The sequence below is a fragment of the Ovis aries genome, chromosome 1 (assembly GCF_016772045.2).
Source record: "Ovis aries strain OAR_USU_Benz2616 breed Rambouillet chromosome 1, ARS-UI_Ramb_v3.0, whole genome shotgun sequence".
Taxonomy (NCBI): Eukaryota; Metazoa; Chordata; class Mammalia; order Artiodactyla; family Bovidae; genus Ovis; species Ovis aries.
The window spans coordinates 208,099,827-208,124,067 of NC_056054.1; the positions used below are offsets into that span (position 1 = coordinate 208,099,827).

Here is a 24,241-nt window from a genome sequence, read left to right on the forward strand (position 1 = left end):
TAGTTCTTCTTCACTTTCTGCCATAAGGGTGCTGTCATCTGCATATCTGAAGTTATTGATATTTCTCCTGGAAATCTTGATTCCAACTTGTGCTTCCTCCAGTCCAGCATTTCTCATGATGTTCTCTGCATGTAAGTTAAATAAGCAGGGTGACAATATACAGCCTTGACATACTCCTCTTCCTATTTGGAAATAGTCTGTTGTTCCATGTCCAGTTCTAACTGTTGCTTCCTGATCTGTATACAGGTTTCTCAAGAGGTAGGTCAGGTGGTCTGGTATTCCCATCTCTTTCAGAATTTTCCACAGTTTATTGTGATCCACACAGTCAAAGGCTTTGGCATAGTCAATAAAACAGAAATAGATATTTTTCTGGAACTCTCTTGCTTTTTCCATGATCCAGCGGATGTTGGCAATTTGATCTCTGGTTCCTCTGCCTTTTCTAAAACCAGCTTGAACATATGGAAGTTTGTGGTTCACATATTGCTGAAGCCTGGCTTGTAGAATTTTGAGCATTACTTTACTAGCATGTGAGATGAGTGCAATTGTGCAGTAGTTTGAGCATTCTTTGGTATTACCTTTCTTTCCTTCCAAGAATATTCAGGACTGATTTCCTTTAGGATGGACTGGTTGGATTTCCTTGCAGTCCAAGAGACTCTCAAGAGTCTTCTCCAACACCACAGTTCAAAAGCATCAATTCTTTGGCACTGAGCTTTCTTTATGGTCCAACCCTCACATCCATACACGACTACTGGAAAAACCATAACTTTGACTAGACAGGCCTTTGTTGGGCAAAGTAAGGTCTTTGCTTTTTAATATTCTGTCTGGAAGTTCATGGTTCACATACTGTTGAAGCCTGGCTTGGAGATTTTTGAGCACTACTTTGCTAGCATGTGAGATGAGTACAATTGTGTGGTAGTTTGAACATCCTTTCAAACAGCAAAGTGTTTTGACTATACTTTGTGGGTCTTTTTAGGATATGGGAAATCTTGTGAAATAATAAACATCTTGCATTTTTCCTGAGAAAAAAAGACCGTAAGCTTAAATGCATTCTAAAAACAAGTTTCACTTGCTGTATAGTTAGGTCTCCTTAAGAAGTAACAACCCTCAATAGAGATGTGGCCCAGAAAAAATCCAAGAGCGGGTCTCAATTTGTCCATATCCCTGGTCTTGGAACCTAACATCTCCCTCAAGAATGCAGGTATCTGTGTATGGCCCTGTACCCTGTGCTATTTCTCATCTCATATGTTCTATAAAGAGTCAAAGGCAAGCACTCTCCTCATACTGTATACAGTTGAAATAACGAGTGGAAATTGTTGGTATGAAACTGAGGCGGAGCTTAAAATGCTCCTCTTTCGTCAGTAGGAGCTTCAAAGTAGAACTTAGACCAAAAAATCTTAACCTTTTCAAAAGTGAGGGCTGGATTTTTCAGTCACTAAATCGTGTCCGACTCTTTGCGAACCCCTGGACCTTAGCCTGCCAGGCCCCTCTGTCCATGGGATTCTCCAGGCAAGACTACTGGAGCGCGTTGCCATATCCTTCCCAAGGGGATCTTCCTGACCCAGGGATCGAATCCACGTCTCCTGTCCTACAGGCAGATTCTTTACCACTGAGCCACCTGGGAAGGAGCCATTCTAAAGTGAGGTCCCCATTTCAATTGAAAACATAAATTGCATCCCCTTTGATAGTAATGTTTTTATTAGTATAATGAGGGAAACCTACTATAAAGTGAAGAATGCTTTTAAATGAATGTGCTTTTACTTAATCGTGACATAACATTTAAAACAATTTTAACTTATACATACATACGTGTGTGTGTGTGTGTGTGTGTGTGTGTGTGTAACATTTGGAACTGTTCATACTTGTACATGTACAATCTTCTGAGTTCCCCAAAGGCCTCTGAGTTCTTAAGCTGGGGAACAGGCTTAGACTATCTTCATGAGAAAAACCTAGAGTTGCTTGACAAGGCCAACAGGCTAAGGCTAGACTTTTCTAGGCTGTTACCCATGGAGGGAGACCTCAGAGACCACTGCCACACACTGGGGCGGGAGCAGCCTGTGCAGGAGGGCATTCTAGCATCTTTCTTCCCCAGAGTTCCTACAGGCCTAGGATGATGAGAGTAAATGGAGTCATCATCTGAGCTGTGCCGAGGAAGCCAGAAAGTGCCTCCAAAGTAAACTTTCCTTGTGCATCTGTTAAAAATCCTCCTCTCTTGCTTGGTCACAAGAAATCCAGAAGAGGAGTGATTAAGAAAACACCCACTCCCTTCCATTGCCCAAATTGCTACATCAGTGCCCTTTACTTCTGGATAGATCTAACAACGGGTGTGCATTTAGTCACTCAGTTGTGTCTGACTTTTTGCGACGCCCTGGACCATAGCCTCCATAGCCCCCCAGGCTCCTCTGTGCAAGGGGATTCTCCAGACAAAAATACTGGAGTGCGTGGCCATCCCCTCCTCCAGGGGATCTTCCCAACCCAGGAATTGAACCCAGGTCTCCCATATTACAGGTGGATTCTTTACCATCTGAGCCAAGCAGTGTTGATGAGCAAATGCCTGAATCATGTGCACTGGAATCAGAAATCCAGCCTTGCTTTCCTTATGGTTTCTTAGGATGCTTGACAGTGACTACCTTGTAGGACTAAATGAGATCAAATGTGTGAAAAGCTTTTAAGAAGAGTAAAGAAGAAACAAGTTAAAGAGGTGTCATTCTTGGCAAAGACAAGTTTTTCAGATATGTAATACATGTTCCAGGTGATGGGGAACTGAAGAGGGCAGTTCCAGGAAGTACACCGGGCACGCAAGCAACAGAAGCAGGGTCGTGGACCACAGGAGCTAGGCCTTTGAACAGCATCCGACTAGGCGGGTCACAGACTTTTGTTCTTGGGATCCCTTTACACTTTTAACAATTATTGAGAATCTGAAGGGGCTTTAGTTTATGTGGGTTATACCTATCAATATTTACCATATTAGAAATTGAGAAAAGTTGAAGAGATTCATTTAAAAATAATAAACCAATTATATGTTTATATAAATTATATATTTTACCAAAAATATTTCCCCCAGACAAGCTGTTTACTGAAAAGAGTGGCATTCTTTTACCATTTTTGCAAATTTCTTTAATATCTTGCTTATAGAAGACATTCTTACCTCTGCTTCTGCATTCAGTCTATTGGGGTATCACACATAAAAGTCACTGGAAAACTCCATTGTATATTCATGAGGAAATGAGAATGAAGCTGTAAAATGACATCTCAGTATTATTATAAAAATAATTTTGACCTCACTGATCCCCAGAGTTCCCCAGAGCACACATGGAGAGCTATTGACTAACTTTTAATGATAGAGCTTTCACATAAATGATACAGTTACACCTCACAACAAGGTTCTTAAATGACTTTTATTCAGTTGGGAAAACTGAGACTTAGGGAAGAAATTTGCCTAAGGCTAAATAACCAGCTGCTTTAAAACTCAAACTCAACTGAACCCTGGCTGCCTCCTATTTTGAGAAAAGTTAAACTAATGAGAATAGCTAAACTACGTAGTTTCAGAGTAAGGTCAGATGCCTCCTCTGTTTATACAGATCATATCTGCAAAGGTATTAAGTCATCAGGTCATTCCTGGAGCAAGGGGGAAATCAAATGCATTAATGAGTTAGCAATGGTTCTGTCTCATGTCACATACCTAAAATAAAGTTTACTTTTCTTCTTTCTGATTTCACTATGTTTAATAATGACTTAACAAAGGAATAGTGAGAGAATCAGAAAGCTGTTCACCTCATGATCCAAAACATCAAAGAGGTGGTTTTGGACGTTAGACCAAGATGATAATTCATTTTTATCTTTCTTCTAAGTTGGCTAACTCTGAAATCTGTTGAATTTTTAAATGTCTGTTTTTTTTACCCTCTTAGAGAAGCAGTCAGCAATTTTCTCACTGCCCTCAGTTTGCAAAGAAAGAGCAGGAATCAGCAGCAAGTCCCTCATCCTGCAATCTCTGGGAATATCTGGGCTGCCCTTAGAATTGCCCTTTCTCTGATGGACCAGCCGGAACTCTTCCAGGCGGCTAATCTCGGTGACCTGGATGTCCTCCTAAGAGCTTTCAACTTGGATCCTTAAAGGGGGGAAAAAATATCCTTCACCTATGTAATTGTACTGAGAAATGCAAAACTATTTTATTATGAATTCCAAAAAAAAAGGGTAAAAACGGATGTTCAAAAGGCAATGGTTATATAACCCAAGGGAATTCCCACAGACAATGCCCAGTCTCTGTTCAAATACAAAAAGCACAAAACGTTGCATAGAGTCAAGTTTGGGCTCGAAAGAATGGAGAGACACAAGACAAAACCAAGATAAAGTGACCATGTTTGAATACGCTTCACAAGCCTTGAGCACACTGCAAGTATGTTCCTTGGGGTTTTTCCAAGTGTCCACTTGTAGCTGATGACACATCTAAGGAACTTGCTCATGGGGCACCTGGAGAAAGCAGTGCCTTGGATCAGGAAATTCTGTTTCTGAACTGTCCTCTGAAATTCCTCCCTTTTACCAGGTTGAATATAGTTTGGGCCAAGGTGCATGCACATATATTAACTCTTGACTGAAAAGAGGCATCGCTTAAACACGTTCCAATTTTAACTTTTACTGTAGCCCTTTGATTTCAGACAGGGAGCTTTGCCGGCAAAAGCAGTTTTTGCACTAGAAATTTTTGCTCTTCCCAATCAAAACTTTTCTGGGATTGTATATATGCACTTTACTATCTTATTTATGCCTTGCTGGAGTTTTGTTTTGTTGCTCCAATTTTTAACTTGGGGGTGAAAGATTTGCGAACTCAGCCTTGTTAGATCAATGGACCAAATAAAAATTCCTGAAAACAGTTTTTCATAGCGTAGGGTTTTGAAAGAGTGTTTTTTCTTAAAGCAGATAAGACATAGGTGTAAATATGTCAAACAAAGATCTTATTCACATGCTTTTCTGGGACTCTGTATGAATTTAAGCAAAAGATAGCATTCACAAATTCTCTACAGAAAGTTTGATGATGATGTGATTTCTATTGAGTTAACATTAACTTGCTTAAATGTCATATTTTCCTTGCTTTCTTTTTTTTAATATAAATTTATTTATTTTAATTGGAGGTTAATTACTTCACAATATTGTGTTGGTTTTGCCATACATCAATGTGAATCCGCCACAGGTATACACGTGTTTCCCATCTGCCATTCACAGTTAATGTTCCTTTTAAACTGTTAATATTTTAAATAGTATTTCTTGAGTGATAAATACATCTTTCCCTTAAAATTATGTGTATTCTTAGTTCTATAATCATCTGCCCTGCTCACCCTTTTTGCATTCTAAATGATAGAAGATCAGTGTCTTTGAGCTGAACCTCACTGAACGTCAGTGGTTTAATATGAAAGATGCATGTGTGGCTTTCACTTTGAACATGTATCAAGCATCAGGAATTTTCTGCTGGCAGTAGTGTTTTATGTAATTGGTTATAGTCCACTCAGTTCTTCAGAGTGTTTTGTGCCTGTTGGGAGTTTGGTGATTATTTGGAAAGACGTCATTTTTTAAAGATTTAGAAAAATTGTTTGCAAAATGCTAACCAAAATATAAATTCGCTGATGTACAATTTGAGTAATTTGCCCTGGTTAAGTGGTCCTTTTCATCTTCACTGTGTCTCTGTCCTTCCTCTAGAATCTTCCCCAAAGCAATCCAAGCCCATCTTTTTTCCTCATGTTCTTTGGTTACTAACAGCTGGATACATTCGTGATTATAGTTACCACCAAAAAAAAAAAACAAACAGCATTCGGTTCAAGAATTTAATTGACTGGGACGTTAGCTTCTACTGGAAGATGAGAAAGGAAATGTATACACATGCTAAGATATCGAACTCTTGAGGTGCAGATAGAAATGCTCTCTTCTGTTATGTCAGAAGGGGTCCCAGGGACACATGAAACCATAAGCACTTGAGGCTTCCACATATCATAACCTATCCTAGTTTATAAAGACAGAGTTGAGGGCCTATGGCGGTGCCAGACTTTTATCTTCATGTCAAAGCCTACCTGGGCTAGGTGATGCCTCCATCTGGCCAGCAAGAAACAGGCACTGGGGCATTCACTGTTGGGCAGGAGTCCCAACCCAGGGTTGGCCTCCTTCCCTGCAGTCTGAGAAGCAAAGCAGAGCTCAATAATACTTTCTAAAGAATACCTGGTATTCTGGAGAGTTTTAGAATCCTAGAAACTCGGTCTGGAATGGACTCTTGGTGCCAAACTCCAGTCCGTGACACATGCCTGCTTGAATATCCCTGATGGAATAGCATCCATTCTGTGCATGCTTATCCTCTCAATCCCTGTGCATCACTGGTCAGCTGACTTGCTTCCATCATAGACCATTAGGACAAACTTTACAGGTGTTCCATTTATGAAGTCATTCTATACTTTCAATAGTCAACTGAACTTGCAGTAAAGATAGGCTGTTTTCTTAGCCTTGCTGGCACTACCTGCATGAAATCGGTAACAAAGCCTGAAAACAGGGTAAATGTGGGATGTTTTGATTTTTGATTGTTCTGTGTGGTGGCAGATTTTGCAGCCCAAGTTTTATTTTGCTTTTGGAATACAAAGTAACTTCAAAGAGTTGTGTTAGAGGACACAAAGGATTTCAGTATTTTTAATTGACATAATTGATTTACAATGTTGTTAGTTTCTGCTATACAGCAAAGTGATTGTTATACATGTGTATAAGTTCTTTTTATATTCTTTGCCATTATGGTTTATCACAGGTTATTAAATATATTTCCCTATGCTATACAGTAGGACCTTGTTGTTTATGCATTCTATATATAATATTTTGCATCTGCTAACCTCCAACTCCTAACTCATCCCTCCCCCACCCCTCTTACCCCTTGGCAACCACAAATCTGACCTCCCTATGTAAGTGTGTTTCTGTTATGTAGATATGTTCATTTGTGTTAGATTTCCTTTCAACTTTTTATAAAACTATTTGTTGTATATTGGAGTATAGTTGATTACCAGTGTTACAGTTTCAGGTGTATAGCTGAGTGATTCAGTTAAACAGAGACATATATCCTTTTTCAAATTCTTTTCCCATTTAGGTTGTTACATAATACTGAGCAGAGTTCCCTGTGTTATACAGTGGGTCCCTATTGGTTATCCATGGTAAATACAGCAGTGTGTACATCAATCCCAAACTCCCTAACTAGTCCATCCCCCCACCTTGTGTCATATTTTAGATTCCACATATGATAGATATATTTCTCATTTTTACTTATTTCACTTCATCTCTATATCCATGTGTGTTGCTGCAAATGGCATTATTTCATTCTTTTTTATTGTTTCATAGTATTCCATTGTATATATGCACATCTTTTTAAAAATTTTATTGGAGTATAGTTGCTTTACAATGTTGTTTCTACTGTACAGCAAGGTGAATCCGCTATATATATATACATATATCCCCTCTTTTTTCAATTTCCTTCCCACCTCACCACAGAGCATTTAGTAGAGTTCCCTGTGCTACACAGTAGGTTCTCATTAGTTATCTGTTTTATACATAGTATCAATAGTTGCATATATGTCAATTCCAATCTCCCAATTCATCCCACCCCCCCCCTTTCCCCTTTGGTATCCATACACTTGTTCTCTGCATCTGTGTCTCTGCCTCTGTTTCTGTTTTGTAAATAAGATTGTCTATACCAATTTTTTCAGATCCCACATATGTACATTAATATATGACACTTGTTTTTCTCTTACTTCACTCTCTAAGTCCATCTAGGTCTCTACAAATGATCCAATTCCATTCTTTTTCATGGCTAAGTAATATTCCTGTGTGTGTGTGTGTGTGTGTGTGTGTGTGTGTGTACACCACCTCTTCTTTATTCATTCCTCTGTTGATGGACGTTTAAGTTGTTTCCATGTCTTGGCTATTGTAAATAGTGCTGCTGTGAACATAGGGGTGCATGTATCTTTCTGAATTATAGTTTTTCCCAGATATATGCCCAGAAATGCTGGATTGCTGGATCATATGGTAACGATTTTTAGTGTTTTGAGAAACTTCGGTACCATTATCCATAGTTACTGTACCAACTTACATTCCCACCAACAGTGTAGTAGGGTTCCCTTTTCTCCACACCTTCTCCAGCATTTGTTATTTGTAGATTTCTTAAATGATGGCCATTCTAACCTGTGCAAAGTTGTACTCGTTATAGTTTTGAGTTTAACTAATGATTAGCAATGTTGAGCATCTTTTCATGTGCCTGTTGGTCATTTGGGTGTAATCTTTGAAGAAACATCTATTTAGATTTTCTGCTCATTTTCCATCTGGGTTGTTTTCTAATTGTTGAGTTGTATGAGCTGTTTCTGTATCTTAGAAATTAAACCCATGTTGATCACATCACTTGCAAATATTTTCTCTCAGCCGGTAGGTTTTTTCTATTTGTTTGTGGTTTCCTTTGCTATGCAAAAGCTCATAAGTTTGATTAGGACCCATTTGTTTATTTTTGCTTTTATTTCTACTGCCATGGGAGAATGACATAAGAAAGTATTGCTATAATTTATGTTAGAGAATGTTTTACCTATGTTCTCTTCCAGGAGTTTTATGTTGTCATGTCTTACTTATATTTAAGCCATTTTGAGTTTATTTGTGCATGGTGAGAGGATGTGTTCTGATTTCACTGATGTTTACATGCAGCAGTCCAGCTTTCCCAACAACACTTGGAGTCTTTTTTCTATTTTACATTCTTGCCTCCTTTGTTGAAGATTAACTAACTGTAGGTGTGTGGGTTTATTTCTGGGCTCTCTGTTCTGTTCCATTGATCCCTATGTCTGCTTTTGTTCTAGTACCATGATGTTTTGATTACTCTGGCTTTGTAGTATCATCTGAAGTCTGGGATGGTTATGCCTCCTGGTTTTGTTCTTTTTCCTGAGTATGCTTTGGCAACTCTGAGTCTTTCATGGCTCCATATAAATCTTAGGATTATTTGTTCTAGTTCTATGAATAATGTCATGGGTAATTTGATAGGGAATTTAAATCAAATTAAATTTGTAGATGGCTTTGGGTAGTATGGCCATTTTAACAATATTGATTCTTCTAATCCAAGAGCATAGAATATCTTCCTTCAGTGATACTTCTTAAAAATTTTATTGAAGTATATAGTTGATTTACAATGCTGAGTTAGTTTCAAGTGTACAGCATAGTGATTCAGTTATATATATTGTTGTTCATTTGCTAAGTCATGTCTGACTCTTTGTGACCCCATGGGATGTAGCCTGCCAGACTGCTCTGTCTGTGGAATTTCCCAGACAAGAATACTGAAGTGGGTTGCCTATACACACACACACACACACACACACACATATATATGTATGTATATACCAATTTCACTATATATATAATACACACTCATTCTTTTCCAGATTCTTTTCCCATATAACATTACAAAATATTGAGTAGAGTTCCCTGTACAATCCAGTTGGTCCTTGTTGGTTATTTTACATTGTGTGTTTTAATTACAAGCTCCTAATTTGTCCTTCTTGACATGTTTCCCTCTTTGGTAACCATAAATTTATTTTCAAAATAGGTGAGTCTGTTTTATAAATAAGTTTGTTTATATGATGATACTTTTTAACCAAATTAAGTAAAAACAGTTGCTGGAAAGCAAGTGAAAGTTTATAGAAATCAGAGCACCAAAAATTTAAGTAGCAACATTTCAGATCAGTGTTTATTATATACACCTATTTTTTAACTGTTGACACATTTAAAGCAGAACTGATTTTTGCATCTTATCTTCATGATGTAAAATTGTCACTCAAATTTCTCTTTCCATTTGAAAGGATAGGTGTTTTGGATTACCTCCTGGGGTACTCTAGGAAGGCTTTGAGTATATTTTTGGGGGGTTATTGAGTAATAAATAGCCTAAGATCTCTTAGAATGGTAATATTTTACTAGAATGACCACTCCATTTCATAAATGTGGCTTTCAAGAACCAGTTTCACTAGTAAATAGGATGAAAATGGAGAGATGGCCAGTGATCACTGCTGAATTTTCAAAATGTTATAACTGTGCCTGCTGGGCTATTTCCATGTGCTCCTGTAGCTTCCCAGGGAGGCAGAGGAGGAGTAGAGAAAAGGAGAGATAAGGGGCCTATCACATTGAGCCATCATTCCCTTTGCTTTCTCCCACTCAATCCCCATGACTCCTTGAAAGAAAGGCAGATCTTATCCACTAGGAAATGTTTAGTAGAAAACTGAGGTATGCTTTCTCAGCTAATCTGTGTTCCAACTAGAATGGCAAATTTGTGACAGTTAACTGGGTTGGAATGTCCAGGACCCACTCACTTTCAATTTTATGCTGCTTTCCTCTTTCTTTAACATAATAGTTCTGTCTCTGTTATAAAAGAGAACTACTTAATTCTCTTTTATGAGAACTATTATGTTAAATCTTAGGTCTATGTCTAGTCATTAATATAAGTCTTTCTAGTATATTTGTGCTATACAAGCAAGACTTGAATACAACTGTAGTTAGTCCTACTTATTAACAGGAGCTCCCAAACTCTGTACCATAAGCTTTGTCTGTGAGTGCCTCAGAAACAGAAAAAGCAAATTGATCATTTTGTGTCCCTCATTTGTCCCTGAATCAGTTGCACAAAACTGGACTGTATGTTGTTGTTGCTATGGGGGTTGTTTTTACTGCTCGAAATGCTTCTAGAAGCATTCTAGTAACAGGGTGTTTTGAAGGCTTCGTTTGTGTGCCATCTTCTTGAGGCCTCCTGTTTTAGGAATTATTACACATGCACACGCATGATTTCAACTTTGTAAAAATAATTTCAAATGCATTCCCTCGCCAGATTTTACTGCACAATTTCCTTATTTCAGTATTTATAGAACTGGCTGAAAATAAACTGTTTGAACTAAGTAGATAGATCTATATATTTTCTAAGAGTGTTTGTAGCTATCTGAACTCTGGCATAAGGTTTGTAAAAAGGCAGTTTTTAAAAAGTAAAACATATAACCTCAGGTACCAAGATAACGCATGCATTAGTACTTGCAAAGTCTGCCTATCGAATATTAACCAAAGCATGCAAGATAACTTTACTGAATGTAAATTTTCCCTGTGCATGATTAAGTCTCATAGGTTAGCTTATTTTTCCTTGCTTCTGAACAAGGGAGCATTTTCATGAACTTTGTGTCCCACCAGTTTTTCTACCTTTAGTATCCTATCCTTGAGGTGGTTCTCATGCTATTACACCAGACTTCAGAGATTCACACAGCTGGTTTATGCAGTGCAGTGTTGCAGCCAGCGCCAAACTAATCCTGTAAGGAAATCAGATATTTAGACATCCAAACAGTTTTTAAAAAGCAGTTGAGGCACAAGAGACCCAAAACAAAATCCACATGTTTGAATGCTACTAAACAAAAGCATATTGATTGCCTCAGCACAGTTTTGAGTTAAGAGTGCATTTCAAGTTTTTTCTAAGTTAGAAATGCTGACATTCTAAATAAGGTGGAGAGGTCAGGGTAACATCAGGCTCATGAAAAACCATCATAAGGCAAAGTGGACACAGGGTCTTAATTTCCGCAAATGTCACGTAGTGAGGGGGGCGTCTATCACACCACTGTCCTCAACACAGCCCTGTTTGTATAGTAAGTGAGCTACTTGGGGCCACATCCCTTAAGAAACTGGACATAGTCAATCTGTAAACACACTGACATTCAAGGTTGATGAGGTGACCTCATAGTCACTCAGAACCAACTCTAAAGTCTTCTCACTGACTTTTTGTGACGCCTGCTTTAAGGAAAAATGAGGACAAGGAGACCAGAAGTGGAGGGGGCAAAGCTCCGTCAGACAGTAGCGGCATCCTACATTAGTGCCCGCTTGGTCACCATTCATATCCCCGTACAGCCCCACACACACGCAGGCGAGCTGCAAGACCACTGTGTGGAAGCGTTCAACAGTTAGGAGGAGGGAAAAAACCCAGAAAACTAAAGTGTGTGACTTCACAGACTCTCCTCATGTGGTACTTTGCCTTGAATAAAGTTTCCACTACCTGCACCCTCTGCAGAAATACCAAAATAGCACACTCTGGAAATAAGTCCCCCGATCTCAGAACTGTTTTCTTAGGAGTGCTCTCCAATAAAGAACTCTTGTTATAGAGCGTCACAGCAAAACCTGACAGGCTTATTGGAACACTTTCAGAAACCTGCACTCAAAATAATAAGATGGAAAATAAAGAATGAGGCAGTTCTTTACTTACCATAAAATGTGGGTTTTTCTTTCTTAGAAGGAAATGGAAGGAATATACACATTCACTGGGGTAGTTTGGCCTTTCACTGAGATATATAAAAATACCACAAGGGAACTGTGCTACATGAGAAAGATGTTCATGATTCAACGTGTTACCAGTAGATAAAAGAAACAGAGCAAACCTAAATTTTACTAATTTATTTTCAATTCCCCCCACGTCATCTAACCCAAACCCTCTTCAATTTTCATTGCCCAACTTTGTTTACATTTGTTGAAAATAAACCTGATTAATTTAGTAAACTTTTTACAAACTATAACAAGCATTTATTAACTATTTAGAAAAGATGTTTCTATATATTTTGTATATCTATGAATAATGCATATCTAATCTAAAATACTGTTTGAGACAAATTCTTCTGTGATGCTTCCTTATCATGCTCAATCATGTTTAAAATCTTGGGATTTCATTTTTAACCTCAATAGATATCAGAAAAAAATTAACCTTAAATGTTTACATTGAGCTTTAAAATTAAAACCAACCCAAATTAAGTGACCTATAGTAAATTAATGGCAGTAGGGGTGGGGCGTTAAATTTATTGGCATACTACATGACAATGTATCTGTATATTTAATGAAATATTACATATCATAGCACAACTCTGCTGGGTATTAAGACTTCATCTTAGTATTTCCCTGCATTGCTCTTTGAAATAAAATTACTACCATAAAAATCTCTTATCATATTGATTGATGTGTTTAATTTACTCTGTTGGCTTATAATTTGCAAAGTACCAAGATTAAGGTAGTATTTTTGTACTTAATGGAAGCATGCCTTCCCCTTTTTCACATTATTAAATTGTATTTATATTTGTGCTATTTTAAACTATGTTTTCAAATAAACTTTGTCTGTGGCTTCAAGGTCTTTTCAGATATCTTTCAAAATGGGATACAGGGATCAGAATTGCTTCAAATCAAACAATCCAATTTGTACTCCTGGTTAAATGGTCTTTTTATTGAATATCACTATGATTTTGCATGAGTTATCTGGAAATCAGGAATGCATTTTTAGATAAAAAACAAAACTTTAAAATCCTCCTCCTTTCTTAAAGTCTAAAATATTAATCTGAAATTGGGTTTTGGTGGATTTTTCTGGGTTCTTTTTTTAAATAAAAGTATTAAAATATATTTGTTTTAGGGTCTTTTTCTTTTTTGGTCAAATCTTTGTGCTTCCCTGGTGGCTCAGAGGTTACAGCGTCTGCCTGCAATGCAGGAGACCCGGTTTCAATCCCTGGGTCAGGAAGATCCCCTGGAGAAGGAAATGGCAACCCACTCCAGTATTCTTGCCTGGAGAATCCCATGGAGAGAGAAGCTGGGTAGGCTACAGTCCACAGGGTCGCAAGGAGTCAGACACGACTGAGTGACTTCACTTTCACTTTGAGCACCTGCTAAGTACAGGTCCTGTTCTAGAGCAGAACAGTGGTAAGTAAATCAAATCAAACCTTTGAAGAGCTTGGACATCCACAACAAGTACTGTTAATAGATGAGAATGCTGGAAAGTGCTAGAAGAACAAGGTAAGTTCTGTATATTTAGTGAACTATTATATATCATAGCACAACTCTGTTGGGTATTAAGACTTCATCTTAGTATTTTCCCACATTGCTTATGTAGTATGCAAAGCACTAGAACAACAAGGTTAGTAAGAAATGAGAGTGACTGGGCTCCTTTATCTGGGCAGGTCAGGAAAGGTTTCTCTTACCTGATGTTTGGGTCTGAGATTTAAACAGCAAGAAGCCAGCCTGGTGGAGTTGGGGATTCCCTCCCCGGTGCCCTCTCTCTTTCAGTCAGAGGCCGCACTTACCCTTGGTGGGATTCTCTCTTCTCCTCTGCAAAATTAAGCTGTACATCTTTTCATTCCTGCTTCACTGTTATTCTCCAGGCAGTAAAGTCCCATCTACCTAGTGGTGAACCGTGGCTCTTCTACCTCTGGCATAACTCAAACCCTTTCTATGTCTCCGACCCCCTCCCCAACTTTTTGAATGTGAATATTAATTTCCTCTCATAGCTGCTTCACTCCATGTGCGTGTACAAAAGCAGCCCAGGGTCTGAATGGTTCTTCACATTTCTTTACAGGGCTCCTTAAGGTAATACCTTACCTATGCAGCACTTCAGGGTTCACAAAGGACTGATATATTGTTTCCTTACTTAACACCTGCTGGTGATCAGCTTAAGGAATCAGAACTTCAGGCACCAATAGTTAATTTTGGTATTTTGCCCTGTGGAGGTAAACTACTGATTCTCAGTAGGCACTCTGCTCAAGTTTGATCACTGAGCTCAGGAGGGTAGAGTCCAGAAGGGCCGCCTTCTCAGCCCCAGTTCTCTGGAAGGGAAACAGGAAGCTAGCTAACATTTCCTGAAGCCTGCCTGGTACAGAGTTCTCAGGCAGAGGCTTCCACCTTGTCATTTTAACCTCAGTGAGCACTCAGGTCCTAAGCTTTTACTCTACTGCTAATTGAGTCCACTCCATAAGTGTTAGTCACTCAATCGTGACTCTTTGCAACCCCACCAGGCTCCTCTGTCCATGGGATTTTCCAGGCAAAAACACTGGAGTGGATTGCCATGACCTTCTTCAGAGGAATCTTTCCCAGGCCTTCTGCAATGCAGGCAGATTCTTTACCATCAGAGCACCAGGGAAGCCCTCAATAGCAAGTTATAACGGGAAAATTGATGAGGACCAAACACAAACTGGTGACTCAAGATTGTTCTTTTAAAATTTAAAGAACTGTTAACAAAGTAAGTTCATAAACTAGAAAAGAAAATGTAAAACTCTGGGAAGGGTTCAACTGGTTAACTCTCTTAAATTAACTCAATCCTGCCTCCCTCACACCCCCTCCTAAGATGGCCCTCTTGCTTCCTCTTTCCCTCAGAAAATAAATGCAGGAAAGAACTCCCAGACTCACGGCATTGTCTCCTGGTCTCCTCACCATGGCATCTGCCTTCCTCCTGTCCACACACAAGTCTGCCTAAAGTCAGCTCCAACTCTGGCACCAGATTCTATCTCCTCTTGGCTGTTCAAGAACAGAGGATCAGCACTTCTGCCCCCTCCCTCCTACACCCTGCATGTTCTTTATTTGACCATCTTATTTCTCATAGTTAAAAGGAAAAAGTGCTCCCAATCCCACTCACTTCCCTTAGCAGTCACCACCGCGCTTTCTGTCTTTTGTACCAAAACTCCTCCAAAGAATTGTCTGCATTCATGTTTTGCAATTCCTTTCCCAAACTGCTCCCATGGAGACTACACATGACTCCAAGTTGATCAGTCTCACGGTGAACTCATCTCACTCAGCCTACCACAGTTATTTGGTCACTCTCACCTCCTCAGGATGCTTTCCTCACTTGGCTTCCTTCCAGGCACTGTGCTCTTGGTTTCCGTGCACAACAGTGGCCACTCGTCCCTAGGCTCCTTTGCTGGCTCGTCTTCTCCCTGACTTATGTTCAAGGGCTCAGCCCCAGGACCTCTGTGTTATTTCCGGTCTCCCTTCATTGACAATCCCACCCATCTAGATACCAACCACTCCCCATTTTATATCTACAGTCCAGACTTCTATCCAAAGTCCAGAGTTGTATAGTATGTTCAGCTTCCTACTCAACATCAGCCATGGAGCTCTAATAGGCACTTCAACCTCAACATGTCCCCAGCCAGACTCCTGATCATCTTTCCCCACCACCAGCTGTAACCTCACCGCACCTTCACCACCTTAGCTGACTGCAACTACATTCTTCAATTGCTCAGAACAAAAACTTTGGGGGGCAGCTTTAGCTACTCATTCCCTCACACCCCACATCTTATCCATCAGGAAATCCTATTGGCCTTACATTCAAATGTATCTAGAATTGCCCATCCACACTACCCCCAATGATACCATCCGTCTCTCTGAGCATCAATATCTCCCCTTGCTCACCACAGTAGCCCTATTTCTGTCCTTGTCTTCCTGTCATCTCAGCTAAACAAAGAACAATCTCCCTGATAATTTGGGCAGAGCAGTTCAGGGCTCCCCATTTTACTCTAGAGCCACACCCTTCCAATGCCTCTTTGACTAAGGCAATCTGGCTCCTACTCTCCTCCTCCCCTTCTAACCACATTGGTTCCCTTGCTGCGTCTCTAACATATCAGATACGTTCCTACCCTGGGGCTGCTACTCCAGCCTGGTCCCTCTGCCAAGTGTCTCCTTGCCCCAGACATCTATTTGGATGAATGACGCCTTCACCACCTTTAAGTCTTCTTTCAAATCTCACTTCCAAATGGCACCTTCCCTGGCCAGGTACCTCCCTGATTTAGTACCTCAACGTGCATGCCCATTCCTGCTCTACTTTTTTTTTCCTGAAAGACTCAGGACGTTTTAACATACCGTTTACTTATTTCTTACATTTAGTATCTCTCTTTGGTAGAAAATTAACTTAGCAAGGGCAGAGACCCATGTCTACTTCGTTTACTGATATGTCCAAGAAAAGACCTATCCTGTCCATGGGATCACAGTGTTGGACACAACTGAGCAACTGAACAACATGTCCAAGAAAAACAATGCCCTGCACATAGTAGATGGTTAGTAGTTTCTGAATGATGAACCGTGGTACACAGATTAACATAATAAATTGGAATCATCTTAATGAAATGATCTCTAGAAAAACACTTTTGGAAAAAAAGTCAGAGTTGTTGTAATCTTTTTTTTTAATTTTTAGATTAAAACAATTGGTCAAAACTTCCACAGAGTCAAAATGCTACATGGGTTAAAATGATGACATACCACAGTAAAATTACCCTGTGTCCACCAGACCATCAGATACTTTACCCAATTTATGATAAGTATTATGCCCCTGAACAGATGAGAAGACTGAATCTCAGGATATTAAGTACTTACCAAAGTCACAGAGCTCGTCTGTGTTGGAAACAGGATTTGAACTTGTCTATATGCTTCTACTCTTGCCATTATTCCACTCTGACTTCCTACCTCACTGAAAGACTCTTCCTAGTAGATTTTTAAATAATTGGTTACATAGGGATGAGAATTACTCACCATTTTCCTGTTAAATTTCTCCACTGTGACTGAAGTTTGTCACTGATGACATCTGAAAAGCTGAATGATGAGTTCAAACAGCACATACACACACTGGTGAACTCTGTTACTGGACAAGATGAGCTATGCCAACAGCAGCAGCTGGCTTGCAAACAACTGTCCTAAAACTACAATTCTCTAAGTAGTAAGCAACCTCTCACTATCCCCATCATTTCCTTCTCTTCTTAGTCCCTCACCAAAACAGATATGACACTGATGTCAGTCTTTTTACTTGGATTTTAGAGATAAATAGGATTGTTCTTTAAAAAAAATGTAGGCATTAAATGAACATATTTTAAGTAGCAATTAACATGCCCTAGATGGCAAGCAAAATAAGGCCCCTGAGAGGTGTCCACATCCTAATCACCTTACATGGCAACAGGAACATTGCAGCTGTGATTAAGGATCCTGAGATGGGAAGATTATCCTGGACTATCTGGGTAAATGCATGTAATTACAAGGGTCTCTGTAAGAAAGAGGCAGGAGATATGACAATGGACGCAGATGCTGGAGTGATGCCAGTGCTGTCAGGAGAACCGAGGAATGAACCATGGAATGCCAACAGCATCCCCAAACTGGAAAGAAGTGGGGAATGGATTTTCCCCTACAGCTCCCCTCCTGCTAACACCTGGATTTTAGCCCTATGAGACCCACTTCCAGACCTCTGACCTAATGTATTGTCTTAAGCCACTAAACTTGTGGTAATTTGTCATAGCAGCAATAGGAAACTCATACAGCCTAGAAATATTGTCATAAAAATGCTGAAATCTCTTGATTCAAGTAGTGCTGATTCTGCTTATACCTACATTAAGGAAGCCATTAGCAAACTGAGAAGCAGGGAACCACAGAAAGGTCTTAACTGATTCCAGTATTCAGCTTGGAACTCAGTAGAGAAGAGACCACAGACTCCCCCCGCCCTGCCCCTCCCTCCTTAACAGAGGTAACACAGTGCCATCACCAATGTTCCACTATTGATGGGGACCCAGCAGCCCCAGTGCCCACACAAAGAAACCCTAAAAAGAAATAAAATTAGTTACCTGTTCCACTCATGGATAAGAACCTGCAAAAGGCAATATCAGTTCACCTGGCAGTTTTACAAAAGAAAAAAGAGCCACAAAGGGACCTCAGATTGTGAGAATAGCTTTTAATTTTAAAAGAAGTGAAGCAATAAATCATCCATCTCTCTTTCCATCACAGGCAAATAGTCTCCCAAAACATTTGAGATATTTCAAACAACAACTGTGACTAGTGCAAAATAAACACCAACTCTTTTCAGGAACCAACCAAGCAATGGGTGCAGGCCACAGGCTCAGCCTCCGCGGAGGCCAGGAGGAGCGGCCAGATTTGCACATTTATTTCGATATGCCCAGCTCTGAACAGATGAAAACAATACCTGGGGAGGGGAAACCACAAGAGAATGTTGCCCAAAGTGAAACAAATCTGCCCAACACCCTCATGTGGCTAATATCCTTGGCACCTGGCAGATGCTTTAAAAAGAAACACAAAGTCAGCAGCTTTTAGGCAAAACTGAAGGAACAGGGTTTGGGCTCATGTATTTCTGGTTTTCATTTGGGGTCTTCTATATACATATATTGGTTCTTAGGTAGGAAAATCCGCTTTCTAGAAGGCATTCTGTAGCTCACAGTGCTCCCGACTCCAATGAAAATGTTTGTGCTGCTTCTCTATGGATGCTTTGCAGAATTACCTTCCATGCCTACGTGATCTCCACTACCTCCCCCGCACCACCTGACCTAGAGGAGCAGTGTCCGACAGAAGTGCAACGCGTGTCTAATTTCAATCTTTTTTGGTAGCTACATTAAAAAAAGATTAAAAGGAAGTGAAACTTTATCTATCTCTTGGTATGTCTAAAATACTGTCATTTTAGCATAGTATAAAATATTGATGCAATATTTCACATTCTTTCTGGTATTAAGCCTTCCAAATCTGGTATGCATTTTCTGTCTACAGCACCACATTTGCAGTCATGAGCCACATGTGAACCACTGTGCTGAATCACATGGGTCTACAGAATCATAACACAAACTCTTCCAGGATGGTCTATTGAGTAGGGAATCTCTGTGGCACTGCCTGGGCGATCTTATACACCAACTTAAGGGTACAGAAGCTTGTTCCGTAACCTAGAATTTTCGACATTAGGTAAAGCATAGAATCACAATTTATCTAACCCTGTTCCCCCATCCTGCTCCCAACACCAGCCATCTCCCCACAAGGATGATGTGACGTAGCAACCGTTATGCCTACCGGATGAAAAGACATCATTTCTGTGGTCGAAAACCTTACTTGAGGATCACAGCTATAACTGAATTAGAATAAGATAATATTCCATGAAGGTTACAGAGTTAGACGAAGGTAGTTCTGATGTTTTTCGGGGCAAGATGTGCTGTAAAGCAGATTTTTCATCTTTGAGGAAGAAGATTAAGGTAACAAAATACTGACTGGGAAGTGGAGAGGGAAAAAAAAAAAAAGAAAGACAGTAATTACCCAAGAAATTGGGACTAGAAGTTGGGGTGGGGACACTAAAAACGAGACAAGTTCAAAAGTGGGATGTGTGAGCTATTAACCAGAAACATAACATCTAACCTCTATGTGCCCATGCATCTCACATGTCTGACCATAGTAGCAACTGTAGGAAAACAGAATTGAATGTTAGGGCAGAAAGGGACTCCTGAGCTTATCTGGTCTAACCCACTCATTTTAAGGAAAAAGGCCCGGGGAGATAAAGCAACTTGGCCCCATGTCACTTAGAAGCAGAGTCAGGCTACAAACCCAGGTGCTCTCACTATAGATTGCAGGTAAGGCTCCATCCAGTTCAGGTCAAAGGAACACATGATGTTGGGAGGAACAGGCTACTCCCTACAACCCACAGTGAGCACAGGGGAATGGCAGACACATTCTCTTGTAGGTGGGAGAAAACAGCAAGTCAATTCAAAATATTAAAGCAATGTTGACATACAATGGCATTCATATGGGACTCTTCCTAATAGTTCTGTTTGCATACTTTTTCTCCCCTCGAAAAAAGAATCCCAATATGAATTAAACTGGATTTCTGATGAATTATGTGGGCATTTAGATCAACTAACAAAACAAGAACCTTGATATGCTGTACATTTCAAGACACATTCATCAGGATTTTACATAGATGGGTATCAAAAGATATTTACAGGAAGAAAGTGCTCTCTTTCACATATACACACACACACTGAGAATTTCACAATTACACCACCACCTAACACAGAAGATTCCTAACAAGTTGATGACCAGTTGACAAAATACATTATTCCAGTTTTCAGTCATAAATCATTTCACCTACATACATGTATAAAATTAAGCAATATATTCCAGATTCTGATTCCAGGGAAGCCTGCCTTGAACATGTTAAGATATACATATTAATACATTTATAAGCATGAAAGAAGACTGATATTTGCTCCAGTTTTCCCCAACTCACAATCTGAAATAAAGAAGAACACATATACAAAACTTTGCCTTGTATAAATAGCCCTTTGTTTTGTGAGGCAGAAAAAAAAGGCAGCCATATTCTACTTTCTTATGATGTGTTTAGGTATCAAAAGGGCTGAATTTCTTTTTCTACTTCATGAATAATGTGTAGCCTAAAACCGTATATACTGGCTTGAAACCATTCATTCTGCAAAGTTTTAGTATGAACTGTTTTAATTTGTTCAGAATACACATGCTATTTTTGTCCACATTTCAATCCAAAGCCCCAGTCCCCCTCCCACCCCCTAGGAAGGGCCTTCACTTTGTAACTGCAGTCAAAAGAGGTCATTTTCACGTGTGCTTTGTGTGTGTTCATTAACTATGATCCTCAGGAGATCCAGTCTCCCTAAGGAGACTGGATTTTGTAAGGCTGATCAGTGTGGGGGTTTCCGGGAGAGTCAGGGACTTATGTCACCGAGTGGGGCTACTTTAGGATGTCTGAGACAATGTGAAAAGGTGACCCCAGTGGGCAGTTTAGTAGAGTTACTGCACCATGAGCTCCCTCCCTCTGCCAATCTCATTTGTTCCCAAACTGAAGAAACATCAGGAGAGAAGAGCAGCACACTCTACTACCCACACCACCTGCTGCTCTTCAGAGGGTCAGCGTATCAGATCTCACCACATTCTCAAAGTGCACCCGGAAAGGAAGGGCAGAGTCATCACACCATTGTGTAGTAGAGAGGGGAAGTGAGACATGGGGGGATGAGGGGACTTGCCCGGCCATGAGCAGCACCCAGCTCCCCAGGCCACAGGCCTCGGGCTCTGCATCCCTCACTCACAAGCCTAACGGAGCTCCCATGAGAAGGCTCCCCCCCCCATCATAACAAGAATCCTGACTATTCATAATGCATATCTCATAATTCAGTTTCTGGATTTACAGAATTGTGAAATTCTGTGCTATATTTCACCTCGTTGGTTCTACTTTATTTTCCTACAGTTTCCAGAAAGATCCTTTCTAACCAACCAAAAGCATGTTAAGCAGACAGCAAGAAGTCCTCTTTTATTTGACTGCACAATCTGAAATAGAAAGTCCAGAGACCCTAGCATTCAGTAGAAAGAGCAGTAGAAAAATTAGACACTGCCATTCAAAATTAGAGACTTTTTCATCACATCTGAAACTCTGATCAAATCCCAGGTTGCAACTAAAATACTGAAATGCCAAAATGGAAACGATGGTCTTTCATAGCATCACAGAAAGTTTCTTTGCACCTGAAACCATTAGACTGCTGACGATCACACTATTGGTCATGGCAGAGAAGCAGAGGAGGCAAGTCAGGAGGTGATTAACCAAGGGCAGAGGTGAAATTCTGCCCCAGAAAACACAGACATGGAGGCAAGCGACGAGCTGGGGGATGAGAAAATTACGGACAAATTTGGGACACTTATCATGATTCCAGGGAGTTGTCATGTGTTATGGTAAGAAGAGATCAGCTATTTTAACTAACAACACACACGCCTATGCCTTAGCGGGGAGGGCTGCTGAGAAACAGAATTCATCTACTTTTGGCAGAGAAAACACTGCTGCTGGGGGCATCTGCGTTCATACCACCAAACGTCACAAGTCCAAGTGAATTCTAGACAGCACTGCAACAGCCCTTCTAATGCTGGAAAACCTAGGTGGGGAACTAATTTTTTTTTTAACTGTTCCTGAGATATAGTTTCTTTAAAATATTTACTTGCTTTTTCCAACTATTTTAACCTTGAAAAACCAACCTGTCACAGCTTTTCTAGTTGACTATAAAGGCCTCGCACTCTCAGTCTCACTCACACACATTCATACAATTGTATTATGCATTTTGATATGATTAAAAATATCTTTCGTTGCTGATGTTCTAAACGACTATACACAGAGAGATCAGAAGTTATTGTGTGTCATGAAAAAAATTATGTCACAAATAGAGCTCAGCCCAGTTACTGATTTTCGACATGGAACAAAAGTGGGCTTTTTGTTTATGGTGGGTGAGGCTGCACAACTGGCCCTATTGGTTTCTCTGGGGACCACTGTCACTGACCCCCAAAGCAAAACACAGGGGTCTGGTGGCACTTCCCGTTTTCAGTGTGCTAGTGGAAGAGTCCCCCACCAGGAATATGAATACTTTTTAAAAATCATCTTCTTCTTAAACATTTATAAAAAGAAAAACTATCTACAATAGTGTATCATCACTAATAGAAATTTCCTCCCAGTTCTATTTTAGAAGGCGTCAAATGATGTTCTTTAAATAAACTATAAATACCCCATGTATTCCCTCATGTCTGGCTGTCCCAACCTCTTACTTTTTTTTTTTTTTTTTTTGGCAAATTAAAAAGGCGTACGGCTTCTTCTTGCCAATTTGTACATCTGAGGTTTAGCTTGGTATCCTGCGGTAAAAGTACATGTAGCCCAGGTCTTTAGGGGGCCTTTCCGAGGCACAAACTTTGTGGTCATTGTAGATCACCCATCTGAAAACGAAAGACAGAAGCGAGTGATGGATTTAAGTCAGTTGTAGGAAACCGCAGAAGAAAGTTACTGCACCATGCTCAACGTAATCAAGATGTTTTAAGATAAATCAAACTCAAGTCTATTGCCGGTGAATACTACACTGCTTTTTATTCTCAAGTTCAATCAAGAAGGAGCTCCTAAAGGAGCCCCCAAACACTTCCATTTGTAGACGCCCCTAGACAGCCTCAGAAATGGAGGCAAAGACATGTGTGTCTATTCCAGTCATAAATAGACATGCAGTGAACAATTATACAGCCATTAAAATGCCTTCAAATGATATTTGGTAGAGTGAGAAAAGAATACACTATGAAGTGGGGAAAAGCAGATTACAAAATTGTACTTACTGTGGAACTTTAAGCTTTTAGAAAAGTTGTAAATACATACATATGCGTGTATACAGACAAACACATACCCTCTTCCCATTGAAAACAGTAAAACAGAAATGTATCAAAATCGAGACTACGGTTCTCTCTCTGCTTCCAGACAACATGTTCTTCATATGATTTTGTATCTTACAAACTCCTTATGGTGAAATTCACTGCTTTTTCTATTCTAATTAAGCTATTTTTCTTAAGAAATATATTTTTTAAAGAGCTGTCATGCTTGGTAATAAAATGAGTTCACTATAAATTAAGTTCCTGTGCTCAACTATTCCACAAAGCTGAGAAGCCAAGACTTAAATGACACATGGAAAAGGAGCACTGTGGATTTCTGGCTGGAGACCAGTCACTCCTGCAGCAAGAGGCCAGTGTTCTACCAGGAGAGGCCAAGGTTATGCGGTTCTCCAGTATCCATGGGGCCAAGCGCTGCCTCAAGCAGAGCTGACCCACAGGACAGGCCACTCAGTGGGAGTTCAAGGAGGGGAAACCGGGGGGCCCTGGG

General features: G+C 39.9%; 2 protein-coding genes across 11 annotated transcripts in view; one reads left to right on the forward strand and one right to left on the reverse strand.

The window, feature by feature from the left end:
* Positions 1 to 23,186, forward strand: part of PEX5L (peroxisomal biogenesis factor 5 like) — a 300,042-nt gene extending 276,856 nt beyond the window's left edge. For all 10 annotated transcript variants that reach the window (XM_060393390.1, XM_060393398.1, XM_060393405.1 and 7 more), the window contains one exon: positions 3,906 to 23,186. In XM_060393390.1, coding sequence (XP_060249373.1) covers positions 3,906 to 4,110 — 205 coding nt within the window. In that variant the 3' untranslated portion in view covers positions 4,111 to 23,186. The remainder of the gene's footprint in view (positions 1 to 3,905) is intronic.
* USP13 (ubiquitin specific peptidase 13) overlaps positions 18,491 to 24,241 on the reverse strand; it is a 135,435-nt gene continuing 129,684 nt past the window's right edge. The window contains exon 21 of the mRNA XM_027958132.2: positions 18,491 to 23,319. Within this exon, the coding sequence (XP_027813933.1) occupies positions 23,226 to 23,319 (94 nt within the window). The 3' untranslated portion in view covers positions 18,491 to 23,225. The remainder of the gene's footprint in view (positions 23,320 to 24,241) is intronic.